Source organism: Lithobates pipiens, unplaced genomic scaffold (assembly GCF_037356315.1).
Source record: "Lithobates pipiens isolate NorthernLeopardFrog02 unplaced genomic scaffold, aLitPip1_a1.2 Scaffold_10, whole genome shotgun sequence".
Lineage (NCBI taxonomy): Eukaryota > Metazoa > Chordata > Amphibia > Anura > Ranidae > Lithobates > Lithobates pipiens.
In genome coordinates, this window is record NW_027507686.1 from 720,015 (window position 1) to 744,171 (window position 24,157).

Genomic DNA, 24,157 nt, shown 5'->3' on the forward strand with positions numbered 1-24,157 from the left:
GGACCGGTCACATCAGAGAGAAGGAGGAGGACCGGTCACATCAGAGAGAAGGAGGGGGACCGGTCACATCAGAGAGAAGGAGGGGGACCGGTCACATCAGAGAGGAGGAGGGGGACCGGTCACATCAGAGAGAAGGAGGAGGACCGGTCACATCAGAGAGAAGGAGGGGGACCGGTCACATCAGAGAGAAGGAGGGGGACCGGTCACATCAGAGAGAAGGAGGGGGACCGGTCACATCAGAGAGAAGGAGGGGGACCGGTCACATCAGAGAGGAGGAGGGGGACCGGTCACATCAGAGAGAAGGAAGGGGACCGGTCACATCAGAGAGAAGGAAGGGGACCGGTCACATCAGAGAGAAGGAGGGGGACCGGTCACATCAGAGAGAAGGAGGGGGACCGGTCACATCAGAGAGAAGGAGGGGGACCGGTCACATCAGAGAGAAGGAGGAGGACCGGTCACATCAGAGAGAAGGAGGGGGACCGGTCACATCAGAGAGAAGGAGGGGGACCGGTCACATCAGAGAGAAGGAGGGGGACCGGTCACATCAGAGAGAAGGAGGGGGACCGGTCACATCAGAGAGGAGGAGGGGGACCGGTCACATCAGAGAGAAGGAAGCACGCAGGAGCGATGGAGGAAGGGAAATAAAATGACTTTTTATTGGTACTCCCGATAAAAACACACTAAGCACCAGCGCAACCGCACACTGCAATACACTGAAATGCATTTCGTGCCTTGTCCTGTGCTGCGTTGCAAAAAAGGTGCCGGTATGTTTTCTTTTGTTTGTCTTTCTTTCAGCAGCAGAGTGGACAAAAAATGATTGACTTGCCTTAACGCAATGTACAGTGCTGTGTGATACAACGTCCTACAACACATCAGAAGGAACAGGTATGAGGCCTCCCATAGTAAGTACCTATGTACATAGGCACAGACATATTCACCTATTCCATATCTCTGATCATTTAGGGTCACAGCCAGACTGACTGAAAGCAACAGGCTCTAGACAGTCTCTAATGACACCAAACACCCACAATGCACCTGATGTCATTGTCAAGTCATATCCTATGACAAGAAAGAGATATTTATTTATCTTTTATTACATTTATGATGTAAAGTTTAATCAGGAGGAAGCGATGTGCGGGAACTTACTGTCATTATCCACGCTGACTGTCCAGTTGTTGCGAGCTTCGCGGCTCAGTTCTGCCCTGTATGGGGCTGTAAAGGGGGGCAGATCTCTATCAATAATATTAATAGATACGGGGTCTGCACTCTTCAGGCAGTATACGACATCTTTAAACTCCGGATACGGCCCGTTATCGTTCACATCTTGGAGTTTGATCTGAAGGGTGCCTGTCCCGGTGGCTGGGGGAGAACCTGTAGGAATCACAATATATATTAAAGAACTTCATAATAAATTCCACATTCTGGGTGGTGATTGTATTACAGCATCTGCAACATTGTCTGTAGCGGTGTACACATCCTATATGGTCAGAGAGTAACCCCGCCATTCTGTCCTGCACCCCTCCATGCCATCTCCTATCTGCTGCTGGACGGTCACTGAGCCCCCCCATAATCATTCATGGTGCAGGGACACCCCCCATGTGCTCTCTCCCTCCTGTAAGCACACTATACAACTGCTGCCCCTTTTGGCCTGAAATATGTTAGACATGTAGAACGGAGACTATTTGGCACACTGTGGAGATTATGGGATGTACAGATCGATTTTAGACATTTCCACTCGATGGATTTATCATACATAATGATTTCTAAATAAAGGCATAAGTGGGCTAAAGGGTGTTTAATTCTTAATCTGGACAGGGACAGATCGGCGCTTGCAGAGATTGCCGCCTGCTCCAATTCCTCCTGCCTCCTCATTGGCTGCAGCCAGGGACCAATAAGGAGCCAGGACAAGTACACCATGGGACATGTAGTCCTAGAAGACTATGGATCCATTTTAATGTCCAGCCCGGTATCACCACCCGGAGAGAGAGAAGTAATTGCTGCAAGGGGGAGAGACTGGAGCTGCATGCTGTGAGCCAGGGGACAGAGCGGCTGAAAGGATACCACCCCCTGCAGTGCCAGTTGCGGGTGTCTCCACTGGCAACCGAGAGTGAGGTCATCTGTTCGGAGGAAGCATTGCTGCTGTGTCGCTGGGATTGGCGAGAGACTCTTGCAGCCATTATCTGTGGCTGGCACTAATTGCAGTCTTGGCACCTTTAAAAAAATATATGTTGGTTTTTTGTTGCAGTTTCGTCACTCTGGCTCAAAAATGTTCCCCGTCACTGCATTAGAGTGTAGTAAGGAGAGCAGAATAAGAGAAGTTCTGCCCTTTATATATTTATTTCTGGGGGTTTCAAATTTTGTGAATGAAATGTATAAAAATGTGACTTGTTTGTAGTTCCGGTGTAAATGGCCCCGGGCTCTGTGGAGCGGAGAACACCAAACTGGTGAGACCTTCCATGGCTGATGTAGTTGTGTGGAATTTCACCTGACAATGGTCACCAGGACCTATGAAGAGGGTGAATTTTACTATAATCCATGTTCTGATGCCACCACCTTGGCAGTACACCCCTTCTACCATGAAGCCGTGTGCCCTCCTGTATATAGTTTCAGAAATGCAGACATTTGTCCCAACCACACAACATGCAGGAAAAGCAAATCTAAAAACCAACGTCCAGAAACCATCAGATGTTCTCCGAGACATCGGAGACTTGAGGGACACTCACCATTGTCCACAGCCAAGATGATGGCTCTATAAATGTCGTCCTTCACAAACACCGACTCTCGATCCAACTGTCCGTTTCCTGTGATGATTCCATTATCCGGGTTCACACTGAGCCACCCGGCCGGGTCATTGGCTATTCTATAGCTGCAGGAAAACATTTAAAAAGTTTGTCACGACCAACGTCTGAGTTGAGGCAAGTTGGTTTTGTACATATTTCACGGATCACTTCATGAAAAAAATCAGATGTCATTTGGACGATTAGACTAAATCTGTGACATTGGATATTCTAGAACTGTAAGGGTCCTTTCCAGGGCTCAAGTCCTGTGGGAACGCATGGGAACAGAGTTCCTGTACTTTTTCCACAACAGGAACTCAGTTCCCATTAGAAGCCGTGTCCTGCAAGACTTTGAAGTATGCGAGCTGTGTGGCAGGTGCTACACCAGCAGCCGCCAACACAGATCGCAATAGTAAGTGCCGCACACCTGACCATTCAGTCATTGCGAGTAGGGGGCCCCATGACAGCTTCTGCTTCGATCTACCTGTCAATCATAGCTAGCTGACAGGTAGATCAGGTCCCTGCTGCTAAGAGATTCAATTTAGTCAGACCTCTCATGATGCTCCTCCCCCCGGCCCCTCCTGATTTTCTGTCTCCTCACCCCCCCCCAGTCTCCTGCATACTTGCTCTGTGTGTCCCGCTGAATCCCCCCCTCCTCTATCTTCAGTGCCATATAATGAGAGACCCCAGAGGAGGAGCACAGCTATTCCCCTCACAGGACATGCAGGGAGAGAGGTGAGCTGAGGGAGGAACATCAGTTTGGGGTGGTAAGCTGGGCACAATACCTGCAAAGTTTAATGCCAGGAGGGAAGTTTATGTGGAAATATGTGAAGGGTTGGAATAGCAGAGAGTGTGTGTTGGAGCCCCTGCAGAGTTTGCAGCCCCCCCCAAGCTAACATATATCTCCTAAGCAGGAACACATCACTATCTCCCCAACAATCTGTTCAGATAATGTGCTGTTCATTTATCACCTTTCCGTTTAACCCTGTGTTATCCAAACTCTGCTCAATGAAAAGTGTAAACTCCCCACATAAACACTCAATATACAAAATAAAATTCCCCAATAAAGATCAGAACATGATGGTCACATGACATGGAAGCACAATGAATGAATGCTGATTATTCAGAGAATTACCGGATTTATGTTTATTGAGGTTTTTTTTTATGTACTAACAGTTAAGCTTCAGACACACAATACAAAAATTGGATGAAAAATACCAATTATGAAGCATTCGTGTATATGAACGTATCATTATTTTTTATTTATTTTTTTTGGTGGGGGAGAGGATCTTGGGTGGGAGTTCCCACATTTTTTTCCCCAGGACTTGACCCCTGGTCCTTTCACACGGGGCGGATCAGTGATGATCCGCCCCATGGATATCCGCTTGCTCAGCGGGGATTGCCGGAGCGATCTCCGCTGAGCAGGAAGATGACAGGGCGGTCTCTGCACACTGCGCAGGGATGGACCTGTCACAGCGCCGCTCTCCCCTATGGGAGATCGGATGACGACGGGCCGCAGTGTCCCCCGATCCGATGACGGATGGAAAAATAGCTTTTTCCTCCATCACACTTTTTCGGATTGGAGTGGGTCGGATGTCAGCAGACATGTCACCACTGACATCCGACGCTCCATAGACCTCTATGGAGCATCCTTTCAGGTCCGCCTGAAAAACTGACAGGCGGGACTGAACGGAACGGTAGTGTGAAAGGGGCCTAAATCATGACAAAATACAGCAACCTTTGACCTCCGAGATGGTATTGCACTCAGTGATTCCTGGCTCTATGTCCTCAATTAACTATTTGCTGACCACCCATAGTGCTTTTACTGCGAGTGGCCGGCACAGGCAGGTTGGATCACGTATGACATCATCCAGCCTGCCCAGTACCCGTGCCTGGGGAGCAGTCACATGATCACAATGTCTACAAAGCTGTTATGAATAAATTCATTGATAACAGCTGTGTTTCCTATGCTGTGATTGGCCAACAGCTATCACATGATACCTGGGCCAATCAGAGTAACCTGTACCATGCATTCTTTTTTTTTTTAATTGGCTGAACTAGATGGACTTTTTTCAACTATGTAACTATATTAGCTGTAGTCAGTCACAGATCACTGGAAATCAAAGCCGTCAACCATTCATGACAGTTGAAAACTTTTATGTTACAATGATCAGCATTGTTTTTATATAAATATATGTGTGTACATAGATTTTTTTCTGTATATGAAAATGTTCATGATTATTATTATTATTTTGCTGTATTTTACCGATAAGAAAATATTAATAAAAATGGATTAATCCCAAAAAAAACTGTAACTTTTTTTTTGCTTTGGCTAAAACAAGGGAATATTCCACTTCTGGTTCCTGTGCCGCTCAGACATAAAAGCAGGAAGTGCGGGTGTCACCGGGACAGGAAGGACAGCAATGAAAATAACGTCAGAAGTTTCAGTCCTTCACTGGGCTGGCAGATGCCCGCCCACCGACGTCACCAGCTGTGGCTGTATCAAGCTCTCGGGTGAGGCCTTAGGCGGAGCTGCATGGAGGGGCACTTTATAAATGGAAGATGTAGAAATATGAAGGATGTAGATGTAGAAGGTTGTCGGGTTTTAGTGACAGAAATCTTACAATCACCACTTACGTGATCTTTTGGATCTGCGCCTTGTCGGGGTCCTGAGCCGTGTAGGACGCCACCTCTTGGCCACTCGGCAGATCCTCCCGGACAGTGACATTCTTCACTGGCGGTACGAAGATCGGAGCCTCATTCAAATCCTCCACATCCACCGTGACGGTGGCGGTAGAAGTTACCAGTGGTACAGAAAAGCCGACTTGGTTGGTGGCCGCTACCAACAGGATGTATTGTCTCTTCAGTTCAAAGTCCAGTCCCTGCAATCAGGAGGAAACGATTGATTGACAGTTATACATCAGAGTATTATAGCAGCTCGATCTGGTGCATTGATTATTCTTATTGCTCATTACATAGGCAGGCTCTGCTTCCTGCTTAGATAAGCTAACCAGTGCTTTTTTATATTTTATTTCATATCCAAATGCAAGTCTACATGTCCAGCCAATGGAACCCCAACTATACCTAGCTATACCAAACTATTCCCAAATATATCCAATTGTGCCCAACTATACCCATAGAAACACACCCAACCAGAACCCCAACTATACCCAACTGTAACCAACTATACCAGGACTATAGTAACTATACCAAACTATGCCGAAATATATCCAATTGTGCCCAACTATACCTATGGAAATACAACCAACCAGAACCCCAACTATACCCAACTGTAACCAACTATACCAGGACTATAGTAACTATACCAAACTAAGCTCAAATATATCCAATTGTGCCCAACTATACCCATGGAAACACACCCAACCAGAACCCCAACTATACCCAACTGTAACCAACTATAGTAACTATACTAAACTAAGCTCAAATATATCCAATTGTGCCCAACTATACCTATGGAAACACACCCAACCAGAACCCCAACTATACCCAACTGTTACCAACTATACACAACTATGCCCAACTATACACAACTATACCCATGGAAATGCACCCAACCAGAACCCCAACTATACCCAACTGTAACCAACTATACCAGGACTATAGTAACTATACCAAACTAAGCTCAAATATATCCAATTGTGCCCAACTATACCTATGGAAATACACCCAACCAGAACGCCAACTATACCCAACTGTAACCAACCAACTATACCCAACTGCATCCAGCTATAGTCAACTATACGAACTATGGCAAAATATATCCAATTGTGCCCAACTATACCCATGGAAATGCACCCAACCAGAACCCCAACTATACCCAACTACAGTATACCTACAGAAATGACCCCCAACTATACCCAATTATAAAAAATAAAAAATAAACAGCGCTTAGGATAAACAAACACTAAAAAAGTACAGCTGCAACAATCACGTGAGATATTATCACAAAAATTAAATAGGTGAACAAGTATGTTGCTCTTAAATGATATAAACAGTAAATAAATAATATAAACAAGTGAGTCCAAGAGTCACAAACGTGTCATGTTTATTTCATTTAAGCGCAATATATTTGTTCACTTATACCCAATTGTACCTAAATCAGCGCAACTCTACTCAACTATACCTATGGAACTGTACCTAACCGGACCCCAACTATACCCAACTATACATATGGACATTTCCCCAACCAGAACCCCAACTATACTCCTCTTTACTCAACTATACCATGCTATACCCAACTATACCTTGGAAATGTATCGAACCGGACCCCAACTATACCCAACTGTATTCAATTATACCCAATCATGCCCAACTATACTCAACTATACCCAACTATATTCCATTATGCCCAGCTATACCCAACTATGCCCAACTATATTCAACTATAATCAACTATACCCAACTATATTCAACTATACCCAACTATGCCCAACTATATTCAACTATGCCCAACTATATTCAACTATGCCCAACTATATTCAACTATGCCCAACTATGCCCAACTATATTCAACTATACCCAACTATACCCAACTATGCCCAACTATATTCAACTATACCTAACTATGCCCAACTATATTCAACTATGCCCAACTATATTCAACTATACCCAACTATGCCCAACTATATTCAACTATGCCCAACTATATTCAACTATACCCAACTATGCCCAACTATATTCAACTATACCCAACTATGCCCAACTATATTCAACTATACCCAACTATGCCCAACTATATTCAACTATACCCAACTATGCCTAACTATGCCCAACTATATTCAACTATACCCAACTATACCCAACTATGCCTAACTATGCCCAACTATATTCAACTATACCCAACTATGCCTAACTATGCCCAACTATATTCAACTATACTCAACTATACCCAACTATACCCAACTATACCCAACTATGCCTAACTATGCCCAACTATATTCAACTATATTCAACTATATTCAACTATACTCAACTATACCCAACTATGCCTAACTATGCCCAACTATATTCAACTATACTCAACTATACCCAACTATACCCAACTATGCCTAACTATGCCCAACTATATTCAACTATATTCAACTATATTCAACTATACTCAACTATACCCAACTATGCCTAACTATGCCCAACTATACTCAACTATACTCAACTATACTCAACTATACTCAACTATACTCAACTATACCCAACTATACCCAACTATGCCTAACTATGCCCAACTATATTCAACTATATTCAACTATATTCAACTATACTCAACTATACCCAACTATGCCTAACTATGCCCAACTATATTCAACTATACTCAACTATACCCAACTATGCCTAACTATGCCCAACTATATTCAACTATACTCAACTATACTCAACTATCCCCAACTATGCCCAACTATACCCAACTATGCCCAACTATGCCCAACTATACCCAACTATGCCCAACTATACCCAACTATGCCCAACTATATTCAACTATACCCAACTATGCCCAACTATGCCCAACTATACCCAACTATACCCAACTATGCCCAACTATACCCAACTATACCCAACTATGCCCAACTATACCCAACTATGCCCAACTATATTCAACTATATTCAACTATGTCCAACTATGTCCAACTATATTCAACTATACCCAACTATGCCCAACTATATTCAACTATACCCAACTATGCCTAACTATGCCCAAATATATTCAACTATACTCAACTATACCCAACTATATTCAACTATACCCAACTATATTTAACTATGCCCAACTATATTCAACTATACCCAACTATGCCCAACTATGCCCAACTATATTTAACTATGCCCAACTATATTCAACTATACCCAACTATGCCCAACTATATTCAACTTTACCCAACTATGCCCAACTATATTCAACTATACTCAACTATATTCAACTATACTCAACTATGCCCAACTATATTCAACTTTACCCAACTATGCCTAACTATGCCCAACTATATTCAACTATACTCAACTATATTCAACTATACTCAACTATACCTATGGAACTGTACCTAACCGGACCCCAAATATATATATGGACATTTCCCCAAACCAGAACCCCAACTATACTCCTCTTTACTCAACTATACCATGCTATACCCAACTATACCTTTGGAAATGTATCGAACCGGACCCCAACTATACCCAACTGTATTCAATTATACCCAATCATGCCCAACTATACTCAACTATACCCAACTATATTCCATTATGCCCAGCTATACCCAACTATGCCCAACTATATTCAAATATATTCAACTATACCCAACTATACCCAACTATGCCCAACTATGCCCAACTATGCCCAACTATGCCCAACTATGCCCAACTATACCCAACTATACCCAACTATACTCAACTATACCCAACTATGCCCAACTATACCCAACTATACCCAACTATATTCAAATATACCCAGTGCTCATGTACTCACAAGCAGCATGCTGATAGCAAGAGAGAGCAGAGTGACAGTGAGAAGAGCTCATCAGTCAGCTGTTTCTCCCTTACTGTCCAATCACAGGCTGGGGAAGGGACAAGACCTGGTTCTATTATATAAACGTAATAACAGTGGGGTCTCTGGGCTGGCTGTGCTGTGTATATCTCAGGAATCCATGGAGAGGAATATAAAGTATTTGGCTGGTAAAGCAGCTCTCATGTACAGATGTAATCGGTGTATTTGGCTGATGCCCGGAGTCCAGCTCCACATAAGGACGACTCTTAGTACGGCAACCACAATGAGCTTACCTTCACCGTTGTCAGCTGACCCATGTTATCTGGGGTTGTAGTTATGCCAAATAGGTTTCCTTCATTGCCTTTAACAATCTTAAATACGGCTGTCCAGGCGTCTGTGTTGGGGGTGTCGTCATCTGTGACCGTCAGGAGTGCAACATTGTACCCCACAGCGTTTTCAGGGACCTTCGCTGAGTACTGAAATTAAGAGATCTCATGTCAGAACTACAACATAACGGTCTTCATGAATGTAGAACTATATGTCAGGGCTTCTCCAAAAAGGACCATAACAAAATGGTCTTCGCCTACAGGACCATAACAAAATGGTCTCCGCCTACAGGACCATAACAAAATGGTCTCCGCCTACAGGACCATAACAAAATGGTCTCCGCCTACAGGACCATAACAAAATGGTCTCCGCCTACAGGACCATAACAAAATGGTCTCCGCCTACAGGACCATAACAAAATGGTCTCCGCCTACAGGACCATAACAAAATGACTAACCCCTACAAAACAGCTTCTGTTTACAAAATGAATATTAAATGGCCTTTGTGTATAAGGTTCCTAGAGGAGGATATGTAGCAGCATCTGAGGAACCTCTAAAATGGAATGGGCCCTAAGACACAGGACTGTGACAAAATTTCTCCTGGGTATAATTATTATTATTATGCATCTAAACCCCCCACAATGTCCTATATTGAAGCTTACAAGTCCTCAGATGTGGTGGCTGCATTAGTGTTCATTTTTCCCCCCTGGCAATTCTGCAACTAATACACTCCCTGTCCCTGGTGGATACGCTCCCTCCTCCACCGTATCAATGAAAGGAGCCAAGGTTGTTACCCAGGCTGGACTTCATTTCATCTCCATTACATTGTGGGTGGAGGAGGGGTCAGTAGTTTACAGAAGGAAGATAACATTGTTGGTGTTTTCTGTTCAGCTCACATAAAACGACCAGGGCGTTTCTGGCGAGATCAATGGGAATTTTTCTGTTCTTGCTGATAATTAATTTAAAACGAAAACGAATGCAGCCACCACATCTAAGGACTGGTAAGCTGAAATATATGACATTTTGTTGTTGGTATCTTTCCGGAAGTCATATGTCCGCACTTCAGGACCTCAACAAAAGCATACAAGGGCCACAACAAAATGGCCGCTGTGCAAAACCCAAATAAGGGATATTAAATTCCACTTTAGCAGCTGCTACAACATTGTGCGGAGTTACACGGAGCGTTACATAATGGCGGAAGGCGGGTTTCTCTCTCACCTGGATGGGATCGAATACGGGAGCGTTGTCATTGGCGTCTGTTACGGTGATCACAGCTTTGGCGGTGGTTTCATATCCGAACCCCTCCTGGTCCGCGGCTTTGAGAGTCAGAGTATACACAGGATACAGCTGAGAAGAATATGATAATAAAAGTAATTAATAAATATTATGTATCGGAAATACAATCATTGTGTGTTCTTCCCTGAAAATACAAAGTATCATCAGAAGATCCTCCTTCCATTATACCCGATGATGAATTACATTCTATTCCATGTCCAGCCAGCACTCACCAACAGGGGGCAGTAAGGAGCAAAGACTTCATTGGCCCTTGCAGGCCGATCTAAAGGGCATCTGACAGCTGAGGAAATAATTCAGCAACATGAAGCCTGAAAATATCACCCGGCAGCCATAACAGAAATTGTGATCCGCAGGATACGGGGCGAGGGGCCGATCTTTTACCTCCGAATATTATGACCCCTCTGGGTGCGACCCCCCGAAAGAGGACCTCTGATTTGTCCATGCAAGAGAGAGAAAGAGGTTCACTTTACTGCAACCCCCCCCCCCACCCACCTTCCTTTCCTCTCATTGGTTCTTCTCTTCACCCTCCTTAGCCAGGACTATGGACTCGCTATGGAACCGCACTGACTGGGTCACATGCTCCTCCATACCCACAACTACCAGATACTTCCATTGGCTCCCAGCACTGAACAGAGCAGAGGGGGGTAAAAGCGAGGCAAGATACGAGATGAATTCCAGGTATAGCAGATTTTATCTAGTTACATTGTTCCAGCTTGAGCCAACTATGTATATACCAGACCTGTGGGATCCCCTTAGAAGATGGGAATCGCAGTAGAAGAAACAACTGTATGGCTGAATTCGCATCTCACAAACATCGCATGTGATCAGCACCACAGGTGCGGATGCGAATCACATGTGATGTCTGTGATCGCACTGGTGTAAACCTGGGCTTAAGGCCCCTTTCACAAGGGTCAGATCCGCTCAGATCCATTGATCCCCGCGCTGAGTCGGCGGGTGACAGGTCCGTTTCCACTCACTGTGCAGGGACCTGTGAGGACCCCGCTATTCTCGGGGAGATTGGATGAAAATGGAAAGGAACGTATCGCCATCCGTCTCTTTTGAGCGGATCTTGTCTTGGATCGGATGGTAGGCGGGACACATCTCTGATGACAATCACCTCCCCATAGAAGGCAATTGGTGCCCCACTCAGATCCACCTGAAAAACGGACAGGGGGATCTTTGCGGGCCGATCGTGTGAAAGGGGCCTTATTGTGTAGAGGAAAAAAATCATTGTGTCAAGAGAATATCATGAAATCCATCACTGGAGGAAGACACCAGTAGTCGTGGAATGGCAGCAATGGTTCGCCGGGACTGTGAGTGGTGGTGGGGATTCCTCGCCACCAAAGCTGCAAGAAGATAGAAGAAGATATCATTCAATCACAAACCTCGCGATCCAATCCGGAGGTCACAACGCTGATCAGTCCGGTGGCTTGATTGATGGTGAACATTGTAGAGGTAGGTGAAGGGGGATCCTGATTTGTGATATAGTAGGCGAGAATGCCGTTATTCGTGTCCTCGGTGTCATCGGCGTCTATTGCTGTGACATTCATCACAGGAGTCCCTAAAGGGGGAGGAAAAGAGACATTACAATGGAAGTATCTGGAGGGAGTGCCCATAGGTAGTGCCCATAGGGAGTGCCGCTTCACTAAAGTCATCACATGACAACAAATCCTGGAAGATTATTTGATGAAAAAGTCAAATGACCATCCAGCTCATCCCCACCACCAAATAATGAAAATAAAAAGCTACCAACACCGTCCACTGCCCTACTGACACCGTCCACTGCCCTACTGACACCGTCCACTGCCCTACTGACACCGTCCACTGCCCTACTGACACCGTCCACTGCCCTACTGACACCGTCCACTGCCCTACTGACACCATCCCCTGCCCTACTGACACCGTCCACTGCCCTACTGACACCGTCCACTCCTCTACTGACACCATCCACTGCTCTACTGACACCATCCACTGCCCTACTGACACCGTCCACTGCCCTACTGACACCGTCCCCTGCCCTACTGACACCATCCACTGCCCTACTGACACCATCCACTGCCCTACTGACACCGTCCACTCCTCTACTGACACCATCCACTGCCCCTACTGACACCATCCACTGCCCCTACTGACACCATCCACTGCCCCTACTGACACCATCCCCTGCCCTACTGACACCATCCCCTGCCCTACTGACACCATCCCCTGCCCTACTGACACCGTCCACTGCCCTACTGACACCGTCCACTGCCCTACTGACACCGTCCACTGCCCTACTGACACCGTCCACTGCCCTACTGACACCGTCCACTGCTCTACTGACACCGTCCACTGCTCTACTGACACCGTCCACTGCCCTACTGACACTGTCCACTGCCCTACTGACACCGTCCACTGCTCTACTGACACCGTCCACTGCTCTATTGACACCGTCCACTGCCCTACTGACACCGTCCACTGCTCTACTGACACCGTCCACTGCTCCTACTGACACCGTCCACTGCCCTACTGACACCGTCCACTCCTCCACTGACACCCTCCACTGCCCTACTGACACCGTCCACTGCCCTACTGACACCATCCACTGCCCTACTGACACCATCCACTGCCCTACTGACACCATCCACTGCCCTACTGACACCGTCCACTGCCCTACTGACACCGTCCACTCCTCCACTGACACCCTCCACTGCCCTACTGACACCATCCACTGCCCTACTGACACCGTCCACTGCCCTACTGACACCGTCCACTGCCCTACTGACACCGTCCACTGCCCCACTGACACCGTCCACTGCCCCACTGACACCGTCCACTGCCCCACTGACACCGTCCACTGCCCTACTGACACCGTCCACTGCTCTACTGACACCTTCCACTGCCCCACTGACACTGTCCACTGCCCTACTGACACCGTCCACTCCTCCACTGACACCCTCCACTGCCCCACTGACACCGTCCACTGCCCCACTGACACCGTCCACTGCTCTACTGACACCGTCCTCTTTTAAGGAAGGTTACATTCATATTTTTACAATGACATTTATATTATATATGTTTCCACTACGAGTCTCACCATTATTATGTTTCCCTTACTAATTTGTTAGGTCTTGCTAGTGTCTAAAAGAAAAAAAAAATGGTGTTGAGCCCCAGTGGACTTTGATCTCGTTCATGTTGTTCATGTAGATCTCCACCTCTTCAAGGCTGCCTACTCCTGCTCTAAAAGATCCACTTTAAATTTGAGTTCTGACAACTTACCTGGTTTGGACCCCTCGGCCACTGAGCCTTCAAACACCTCCTGGGTGAAGGACGGACGATTGTCGTTCTGATCGGTCACTTTAATAATAATCTCAATGGGGTTCTCCACTTGTTGTCCATTTGAGGAGACGGCGTAGACCAAGACCTGAAACAAGAAGGAACAATCTATTATTTTAGAATCTTGTCAGACGTATAACAGAAACTGGGAGAAAATCTTGTAGTGAACCCAATGACTTGCCCCAAAGAAAACCCACTTTTATCCCACCCTGTGATTAATAATGGGCCAAACACCCCCTGTTCGGTTCGCAGCAGAACTCCTGAACAGGGGAAAAGTTCTGATCTAAACAGTGAACTCCATTGAAGTCTATGGGAGCCGAACATGAGAAATCAAAAGTGCCCAATTTGAAAGCTTATATGCAAATAATTGGCCATAAAAGGGGTATGGGGGTGCGGGTGCTACCCTGGGGGACATGTATAAGTGCAAACAAAAGTTTTTTTTCAGGAGCAGTGATGATGCTTAAAATGCAACAATAAAAATGAAAAATTCCTTTAAATATAGTGCCTGGGGGTCCCCTTTGTCTGCCTGTAAAGTGGTGCATCTGTAGCATGCATAGAACCTGCTGCAGCAAAAATCACATTTCTAAAGAAAAAAAAAAAAATCACATTTAAATTGACTCATGGGTGCGATTGCCGACAACCAGCTATTTAAATAACGGCGTGAAGGCCCTGAACCATACCAGGCCACATGCCCGCAACATGGGGGGTCTGCCCCCTCCATCCCAAAGCACCTTGTCTCCATGTTGATGGGAACAATGGTCTCTTCCCCACAACCCTGAGCAGTGATGGTGGGGGTTTGTGGGCGGGGGGCTTATCGGAATCTGGAAGTCCCCTATAACGAGGGGGCTCCCAAATTCCAGCAAGGAATTGTCAAAAACTGTCTCTGTGTTTTTATTACTTTTTGACAGTTTTTTGGTGAATGGGTAGAGGTACTATGTACCCCATAATCATTCACATGTGGGGGGGGGATCTGGGGGCCCCCTTGTTAAATAAAGGAAGCTTGCAGGAAGCCTGCAGGCCCCTACAATCACAGCCCAGGATTTTGGGGCAGAGACCCTTGTCTGCCCCTCTGTCCCAAAGCACCCCCTCCCACGTTAAAGGCATGTGGCCTTGTATGGTTCAGGAGGGGAAAGGGTATGAATTTGGGGGGGGGGGCACGCCCTTTTTTTTTATTACTATTTTTACCGGCAAATGCCCAGCAAACGTTTTTGTTTTGTTTTTTAAATTCAACTGTCAGCAGGGAAGCCCGTTGACAGCTGATGACTCATTTGTTGTTAAGGAAAAGCTTTGCCCAATCACGGTAAAGAACACACCGTGCAGCGCACACACTCCCGCCCAACACCCTACGAATTCTGGAGTTCCCCGAACGGGGCCAACAGCCAACGTTCGGCCCGACCTCATGCTCAGACCGACCTTTCGCCCAACACCTACCTGTGACGTCAACCCGCTGTGTTACAGAGAGATGTCACATTATAGGAAACTACCGTGCTACAAGAGATCCACACCATGTGAGAGCGGAACTATCATTAAAAATTAGATATTGTGAGCAGGCAGGCTTGTTATTGTAGGAAGGAAATGCTTCTTCTGTAATAAAACAAACTTACGCCCACTCACAGGGGTACATTCTCCGCACACCCCGGTTGTAGGCAGGTGCAGGTTTTCCTCCAACCTGTAGGTGGTGCTGTGCCATTGTCACAGGTGGAGCGGCAACCATTGAGGAAAATGTGCTTTTATGGACCCCATCAGTTTGATTGGATGATGTGATCTCGAGACCTCCAACGGCCATCTTGGTGTGGGACTCTATAAATTGGGGTGACCCGCATCATTCAGGCGCACCTGGAGTAAGTGGAAGGTCAGGGACCGAGACCCCCGCTGAGGAGGGAAAGTGCTTAGTGCAGGAAATGGTTCTTGGTGAGGAGGATCAGGACAGGGAGAACGCCTGATCGTTATTAATTATCTTGTATATTTTATATACAGTACGACCTTGGATTGCGAGTAACGCGGTTTATGAGCATTTCACAATATGAGCTATTCTTTTTTTTTTTCAAATCCTGACTCGGTTTGGAAGCGTTGTCTCGCAAAAGACAAGCAGGATTCAAGTAGCTGGGGTGTGCAGTAACGAACCTGGCCAAAGGTGTAGGGGCGCCAGCAGTGCTCGGAGACACTCGGGAACACTCCGTGTTTCTTCGAGCGGCTGAGTGCCCCCTCACCTCTGGCCACATGCGGTACTGCATACACCAGCAGTTACTGTGGAACTAATTCTCTGTGTTTCCATTGATTCCTATGGGGAAACTCGCTTTGATATACGAGTGCTTTGGATTACAAGCAATCTTCTGGAACGGATTATGCTCGTAATTCAAGGTACTACTGTATAGTTTAGCAGTAATAAATAATGACCATAATGTCTTCCAAGAGTTATATAATCGTATAAATATTTTAAAGGCAAAAACAGGTAAAAATATCATTAATAAAATATTTAAAAATGTAATAAAACAACTGGTCAGTCACAAGACACAATGATGTGTGTGCGGAATTAGACTGGGCCCAGACAGGCAGGTCTCAGAGGTAATCAGCATTAGTTAGCAGATAAAATGTTTACTTACCGTATAGCTGGGTATAGTCTCCCTGTCCAGCGGTCGGGTCACGTTAAGCCATCCAGTACTCCTCTCAATGACAAAAGTCCCCACGGGCGGAGAGTCGGCCCCTTGGCCGGTGATGCTGTAGAACACAGAAATTTCGCCTGCCCGGCTGGACTTGACCTAGAAATGGGAAGAGGCACATAAGTCCCGATTATTTTTTTATACAGGTGGAGGCTCCTTCTTCATTTTCATGATTCTTAACTTTGCTCCATCCTTGTGACCACATCATACTTTTATTTTCCTAATTTTCTGAGGCCCAAGGGTGGATATGAAGGATTGCTCCTAAACTGTGACTACACTATACTATATATCCAAAAGTTTGTGGACATCTAACAACTACTACACTATATGGCCTAAAGTATGTGGACACCCCTTCAAATGATGGCGTTCAGGCGTTTCCACTGACGGGTGCTGGTGATCCTCCATCATACAAAGACATTGTAGAGAATTGCGCTCTTCCAGCCTTATGGTAACAGTTTGATGAACACCCTTTTCTGTTCCATTATGACTGTCCCCTGTGATGTACAAAGCCAGCTCCATAAAGACATGGTGTGACCAGTTTGGTGTTGGAGGAACTCCAGTGTCCTGGACAGAGCCCTTACCTCATCCATACTGATCACCTTTGGAAAAAGCCAGGTCTTCTCATCCAACATCAGTACCTGACCTCACAAATGGGCACAAATTCCCCAGACACCCTTCAAGATCTGGGGAAAGTCTTCCATGAGAAGTGAAGGCTGTTATAGACACAAAGAAGGGGGGGGGGGGGGGGTAACTGCATAAAGACGTGAGTTGACCAGTCTGGAGAAACTCAAGTGTCCTGCACAGAGCCCTGACCTCATCCCTACTGAACACCTTTGGGGTGAATTGGAGTACCAGTTAGGAGGCAGGTCTTTTTTCTGGTGCCTAATGTGAGGCCCAACATGTAAGCCAAGTCTTCTCATTCAACATCAGTACCTGACCTCACAAACATAGTTAGGTTGAAAAAAGATACAAGTCCATCCAGTTCAACCACAAAAAAATAAATAAAAAATTATATATATATATTATCATACAATCCAATATACCCAATTCTATACCCACAGTTGATCCAGAGGAAGGCAAAAACCCCCAGCAGAGCATGATCCAATTTGCTAAAGCAGGGGAAAAAATTCCTTCCTGATTCCTCGAGAGGCAATCGGATTTTCCCCGGATCACCTTTACCTATAAATTTTAGTACCCAGTTATATTCTGTACACTTAGGAAATAATCCAAGCCTTTCTTATAGCAATCCACTGAGCCGGCCAGAACCACCTCTGCAGGGAGTCTATTCCACATTTTCACAGCTCTTACTGTGAAGAAACCTTTCCGTATTTGGAGATGAAATCTCTTTTCCTCCCCCTTGTCCTCTTTGTTGACTGTAAAGTGAATAACTCAACACTAAGTTCACTATATGGACCCCTTATATATTTATACATGGTGATCATACCCCCCCCCCCCCCTTAATCTCCTCTTATCAAGAGAGAATAAATTCAGCAACAGGTACATATTCCCAGCGATATCTTCCAAAATCTTGTAGAAAGTCTTCCCAGAGGAGTGGAGGATGTTATAGCTACAATAAGTAGAAACCCGGGTAACCCAGGAAGGCAAATTTCGGCAACTCATAAAGGTATGTTCAAATGTCCAACAAGCTCATAGAGGTGTGATGGGTGGAGGAAATCAAGTGTCCTGCACAGAGCCCTGACCTCAACCCTACCGGACATCTTATGAATGAATTGGAACACCAATTGTGAGTCTTCTCATCTAACATTAGTGTCTGACCTCACAAATGCTGTTTTTACGGAATGGGCTGAACATTCCACAGGCACTCCAAAACCTTGTGGAAGGCCTTCCCAAAAAGTGGAGGGTGTTAAAGCTGTAGAGTGGGGCTAATTCCATATCATTGCCCATGATTTTGGAAAGGAACATCCAAATGTATATAACTATCATATCAAAATTTGGGCCACATAATCAATGCACAGGTTGGCACAAGTCCGGTGTTCTGCCATATAGTGTCCGGCCATCATATAGCGTCCGCCCCGTACTGCGCATGCGCAGTACGGAGCAGACGAAGCTTCGGAAAATCTCCGAAGCTGAATGGCACCTGTGCCGTGAGTGGAGGTGGTGGCCCCACCATCCAAGCGGACATAGGGTTGTGAATATTAGAGGGCCCCTCGCAGGCGAGCTTTGCTCACCACGCTTTGGGTTCGGCCTCGCTGCGCTCGGCTCTTTTATATTCCTACTCTATGTCCACTTGGATGGTGGGGATAGAACCTGGACTCAGCGCAGGCGCCGTTCATCTTCGGCAATTTTCGGAATCTGTGTTGCTGTGTACTGCGCATGCGCACTACACAGAAGACACTATCCGATGGGGGACCTTATATGATAGGACACCGGCTCTGCTGACACAGAAGGAAGACATGCTGAGCCCTCTGTGCTAATAACCAATGTGTGATGTATTCTATATGGAAGGAGAAAGGTTTGGGTTGTAGGTACCTGAATGAGCCTTTTAGGAAATGGGCCTCTTTCATTTTCAGAGCATTGAATTGGTGGGATGACCCAATCTCTCTTCTGCCTGCGAAGCTCACGTGATGGATGAGAATGTTCAGCCTGCAGAGGACACAAACAATTATCACAATCAGCAAAATAAAACACTTTATAACTAAAAATAGATCCACCCGAAGGGGACATTTCATTTTGCTTTCTTCCTATATCATTCTAGGACTCCGCCCCACATCCCCCCATTGGAGCTCCTCACTCTCTGACCCGACACCTTGAAATAAATAGAAGGCCCAACAGGAAGAATGGAAACCCTTGACGAGTCCTCCCTGAGGTGACCAGACTGGGGGGATTGTGTAATGACGCGTACACACGAGCGGACTTTTCAACATCAAAAGTCTGACGGAACGATTCTGGCAGACCATTCGATCGTGTGTGTGTGGGGCTGCAGCGGACTTTTGATTTGCAAAAGTCTGACAGACTTTAGAAATGGAACACGTTTCAAATTTTTCCGCTGGACCCAGTTCCTACCGAGAAATTCGCTCGTGTGTGTGCTGGTCCGACGGACAAAAACCAACGTGAGGGCATCTATTGGCTACTGGCTATGAACTTCCTTATTCTAGTCCGGTCGTACGTCATCACGTTCCAATCCATCAGACTTTGGTGTGATTGTGTGTGGCCAAGTCCGTTCATTCGGAAAGTCCGTCAGAACTCCACCGAAAGTCTGTCGGACCCAAGTCCGGTCGTGTGTACGCGGAATTAGACGTCTCTGAAAACCAATGCTGCAAAACACAAAGCAGTTTTTGGTGGAAAGAGACTTTAAATCCTTCCGTGTCGCCCAAACTTGGCACAAGGGAGGAAATACAAAGACGTCTGCGGCCTCCAAACCTCATGAGATCCCCTCTTCATGGCTATTATATTGATCACATGATTGGAAACAGCGCTGACTGATTCCTGACCGTTAGTGGAATCCGGCGCTCCCCGATCCCGCGCTCCCCGATCCTGCGCTCCCCGATCCCGCGCTCCCCGATCCTGCGCTCTCCGATGCCGTGCTCCCTGATCCCGCGCTCCCCGATCCCGCGCTCCCCGATCCCCGATCCCGCGCTCCCCAATCCTGTGCTCCCCGATCCCACGCTCCCCGATCCCACGCTCCCCGATCCCGCGCTCCCCGATCCCGCGCTCCCCGATCCCGCGCTCCCCGATCCCGCGCTCCCCGATCCTGCGCTCCCCGATCCCACGCTCCCCGATCCCGCGCTCCACGCTCCCCGATCCCGCGCTCCACGCTCCCCGATCCCTCGCTCCCCGATCCCGCGCTCCACGCTCCCCGATCCCTCGCTCCCCGATCCCGCGCTCCCCGATCCTGCGCTCCCCGATCCCACGCTCCCCGATCCCGCGCTCCACGCTCCCCGATCCCGCGCTCCACGCTCCCCGATCCCTCGCTCCCCGATCCCGCGCTCTCCGATCCCGCGCTCCCCGATCCCTCGCTCCCCGATCCCTCGCTCCCCGACCCCACGCTCCCCGATCCCGCGCTCCCCGATCCCGCGCGGTCCGATGGCTGGGAGAACACAACCTGTGTATTGTAGGTTGATGTCTCCTTGGAATGTTAATGTAAAGATCGCAGATGCCAGCAGGTTCACCATCAATGCTCAAGCTGCTGTGAGATTTACATAAACATTTTCCTTTTTGCTGTATTAGTATTATCAGTTAGATATGAGTTTCCATATGTTCTCATCTACTCATGGAACCCTTCATGTACCATTTACACAGCTACAGACAGAAGGAGCCCCGGAGCGAGTCCTCCACTGTGATCTTCTCATTGGCTGCTGACTCTTCCCATGACTGGATGGATCCTCTACAGTATAGCTATGCGAGGGAACCCGAGCACAATGCCTTTAGACCTCAAACTGGCGGCCCTCCAGCTGCTGGAAAACTACAAGTCCCATCATGCCTCTGCCGGTGGGAGTCATGCTTGCAACTTACAGTGGGGGAGTCCCGCTGACATTTTTATTATGTTAAAGTCAACAGCTACAAATACTGCAGCGGCTGACGTTTAATATAAGGACACTTACCTGTCCTGGGGTCCAGTGATGTCGGCACCCGAGGCCGAACCGCCCCTCCGTCCTCGGATGCTGCCGTCGCCATCTTCTGTATGGGAATCAGGAAATGAAGCCTTGCAGCTTAACTTCCCGGTTCCCTACAGCGCATGCGTGAGTCGTGCAGCGCAATGAGAATGCTCCGCGCTGTCTCTGGGACCCGTGTGTGTGTCTCAGCAGGCAGTGCGGCGGGATAGGAAGAGGTGGGGGGTCTATGCCCGGAAGTGGGTGCAAATATGTGTCTTAGATGGGTATCTGCACCCCCCTCCCCCCTGAAAGGTGCAAAACGTGACACCGGAGGGGGGGAGGGTTCTGAAAAGCGGATGATCAATTTTTGCCTGAACCTCCGCTTTAACTGTCAGCCTTGCAATGCCTCATGGGACTTGTAGTTTCGCCACAGCTGGGGGGCCGCCAGTTTGAGACCCCCTGCTTTAGACCCATGGGTCCCCTGGGCTCGATCATTGGACTGACCACAGGGGATACATATAGAAGTATCTGTGGACCTGCCCGGTACTTCCCCTGTGTGGTTCTGTGTGGACAGTCCAGCACCTCTCTGGGTGAGGTCACAGTAAAGGGTATATTGGTGTATAACTGAACCCGGGCCCCATTGTAGCTGCCCTGACTCTATGGACACCCCACCCCCACCGACAGCTAAGGAAGAATATTTTCAGCATCAATAAGCCCCATTCAGTCTGGAGCTTCCTCTACTAATAGTATTATTGGAGGTAGGGAGAGACATGGGAGGAAGACCCCCATCATTCATACAGCCTGACCTACCTGCACCACACACGGGGGACTCACCTGTTTGTGGTGGGGGTGGCGTTTTCTCAGTATCACGGTGGTCTCGGTCAGCTCATTATTCCCCTCCAATGCCACAACACTGAACTCTCGGTGTCCATGAAGCTTCAGATGTTCCTTCACTACGATGGAGCCGTCAGCCTGAACTTCAAAATGAGAGTCTTTGGATTCATAGCGAACCTTCGATTTCAGGCCGCAGGTAATGAAGTCCACTGAAAGGTAAAAGAGGGGGAGGGGTGAGCATTGAGGTCATCCCACCACGGCACGCCCCCCGCCACGGCACGCCCCCCGCCACGGCACGCCCCCCGCCACGGCACGCCCCCCGCCACGGCTGTTCAATTCTGGACTTTCTCTTCAAAATGTTCAATTCAATAAAATGAATATTGTGTAGAAGTGGATGATGATTTCACATTGAAGTATATCTATGTAACTTTTTTTTTTACTTTTACCTTTTTGATAGAGAGGGTAAGGGTTAGGTCTCTGTCAGGCTTTTATTGCTCTCTGTGCCCCACCCGGAGAGACCCCAACCCCCTCTGTATATGCCCGGTATGTCAGCAGGGGAGAAGAGAGGTGGGGGGGGGGGGGGGCAACCAAATGATTACACTTGTCACCAGAACAGGAATACGGGGGGGGGGGGCGGGGGGGGGGGGGGGGTCCGGTGGAGACATCCGCTCTCCCTCTGGGGAGATTGCCTTTCATTTCCTGTCACGACTCCAGAACAGGAAATTAAAAGAAATCTCCCCAGCAAGAACCCCCCTCCCCCCCCCCCATAAAAAAACACCCTTTTGATGTACAGTAAATGAAGTACTTGGTTGATATGACTCTTTATTTCTAATGATCTGCACTTTATGGGGTTCACTTACTAATGAGCAGTTGCCCTCGGCAGGGGTGTTTGCACAAGAGCTTAGTAAATGAGGGGAAGCTTCACTTTGCAAAGAAAACCCAATCAAATCGCAAGCAATGCGAGAAAAAAAAAGAACAGCATTATTGCTTGCAGGTGATTGGAGGATGTAAGTCAGCAGAGCTTCCCCCCTCATTTACTAATCTTTGGAGCAACCGCACTTGCAAAGTGCTCCGTCTATTTGCTCTTAGTAAATCCCCCCCAATGTCTCTAGAGGTCTTATAAGAGGAAAATCAATGCAATCATCGCTGACCTTCTTATATAACCAGCTGATGTAATGCATTGGATGGGTGCGATCTCTCCGGCGATCGGCGTGCCAGCGCCACGTGCCGCACTCCTATTAATACGCCATGTTTTCCCTGCACCTCCCCCTCCCAGAACCGGCCAATCATTACACCACGTGACGTGCCACGGCTCTAATTACAAGGCGGACTCTGGAAGGGTGGAATGATTAGCCGTTCCATTTACTAAAAATAAGAATTGCAGGGCAGTCCTGGTTTTTAATCAACACCACGCCCTACAAAGTGGGCGCCCCATCGTTTATTCAAGTGTCAGGGTATGGGCAGGGCGTTATATATCTATATACACACACACCCATATACTGTATACACTATATTACCAAAAGTATTGGGACGCCTGCCTTTACACACATGAGATTTAATGACCCCCCCAGTCTTAGTCCGGAGGGTTCAATATTGAGTTGGCCCTTTGCAGCTATAACAGCTTCACCTCTTCTGGGAAGGCCGTCCACAAGGTTTAGGAGGGTGTCTATGGGAATGTTTGACCATTCTTCCAGAAGAGCGTTTGTGAGGTCAGGCACTGATGTTGGATGAGAAGGCCTGGATCGCTGTCTCCACTCTAATTCATCCCAAAGGTGTTCTATGGGGTTGAGGTCAAGACTCTGTGCAGGCCAGTCAAGTTCCTCCACCCCAAACTCGCCCATCCATGTCTTTATGGACCTTGCTTTGTGCACTGGTTCCAATAATTTGGTGGAGGGGGAATTAT

At 47.3% G+C, this 24,157-nt stretch overlaps 1 protein-coding gene across 1 annotated transcript in view; it reads right to left on the reverse strand.

Moving 5' to 3' along the window:
* Positions 1-24,157, reverse strand: part of LOC143926627 (cadherin-1-like) — a 96,085-nt gene that overhangs the window by 12,407 nt on the left and 59,521 nt on the right. The window contains 10 exon segments of the mRNA XM_077450544.1: positions 1,147-1,371; positions 2,724-2,866; positions 5,415-5,659; positions 9,564-9,746; positions 10,815-10,943; positions 12,278-12,453; positions 14,151-14,295; positions 16,811-16,966; positions 19,358-19,471; positions 22,255-22,463. Coding sequence (XP_077306670.1) covers positions 1,147-1,371; positions 2,724-2,866; positions 5,415-5,659; positions 9,564-9,746; positions 10,815-10,943; positions 12,278-12,453; positions 14,151-14,295; positions 16,811-16,966; positions 19,358-19,471; positions 22,255-22,463 — 1,725 coding nt within the window.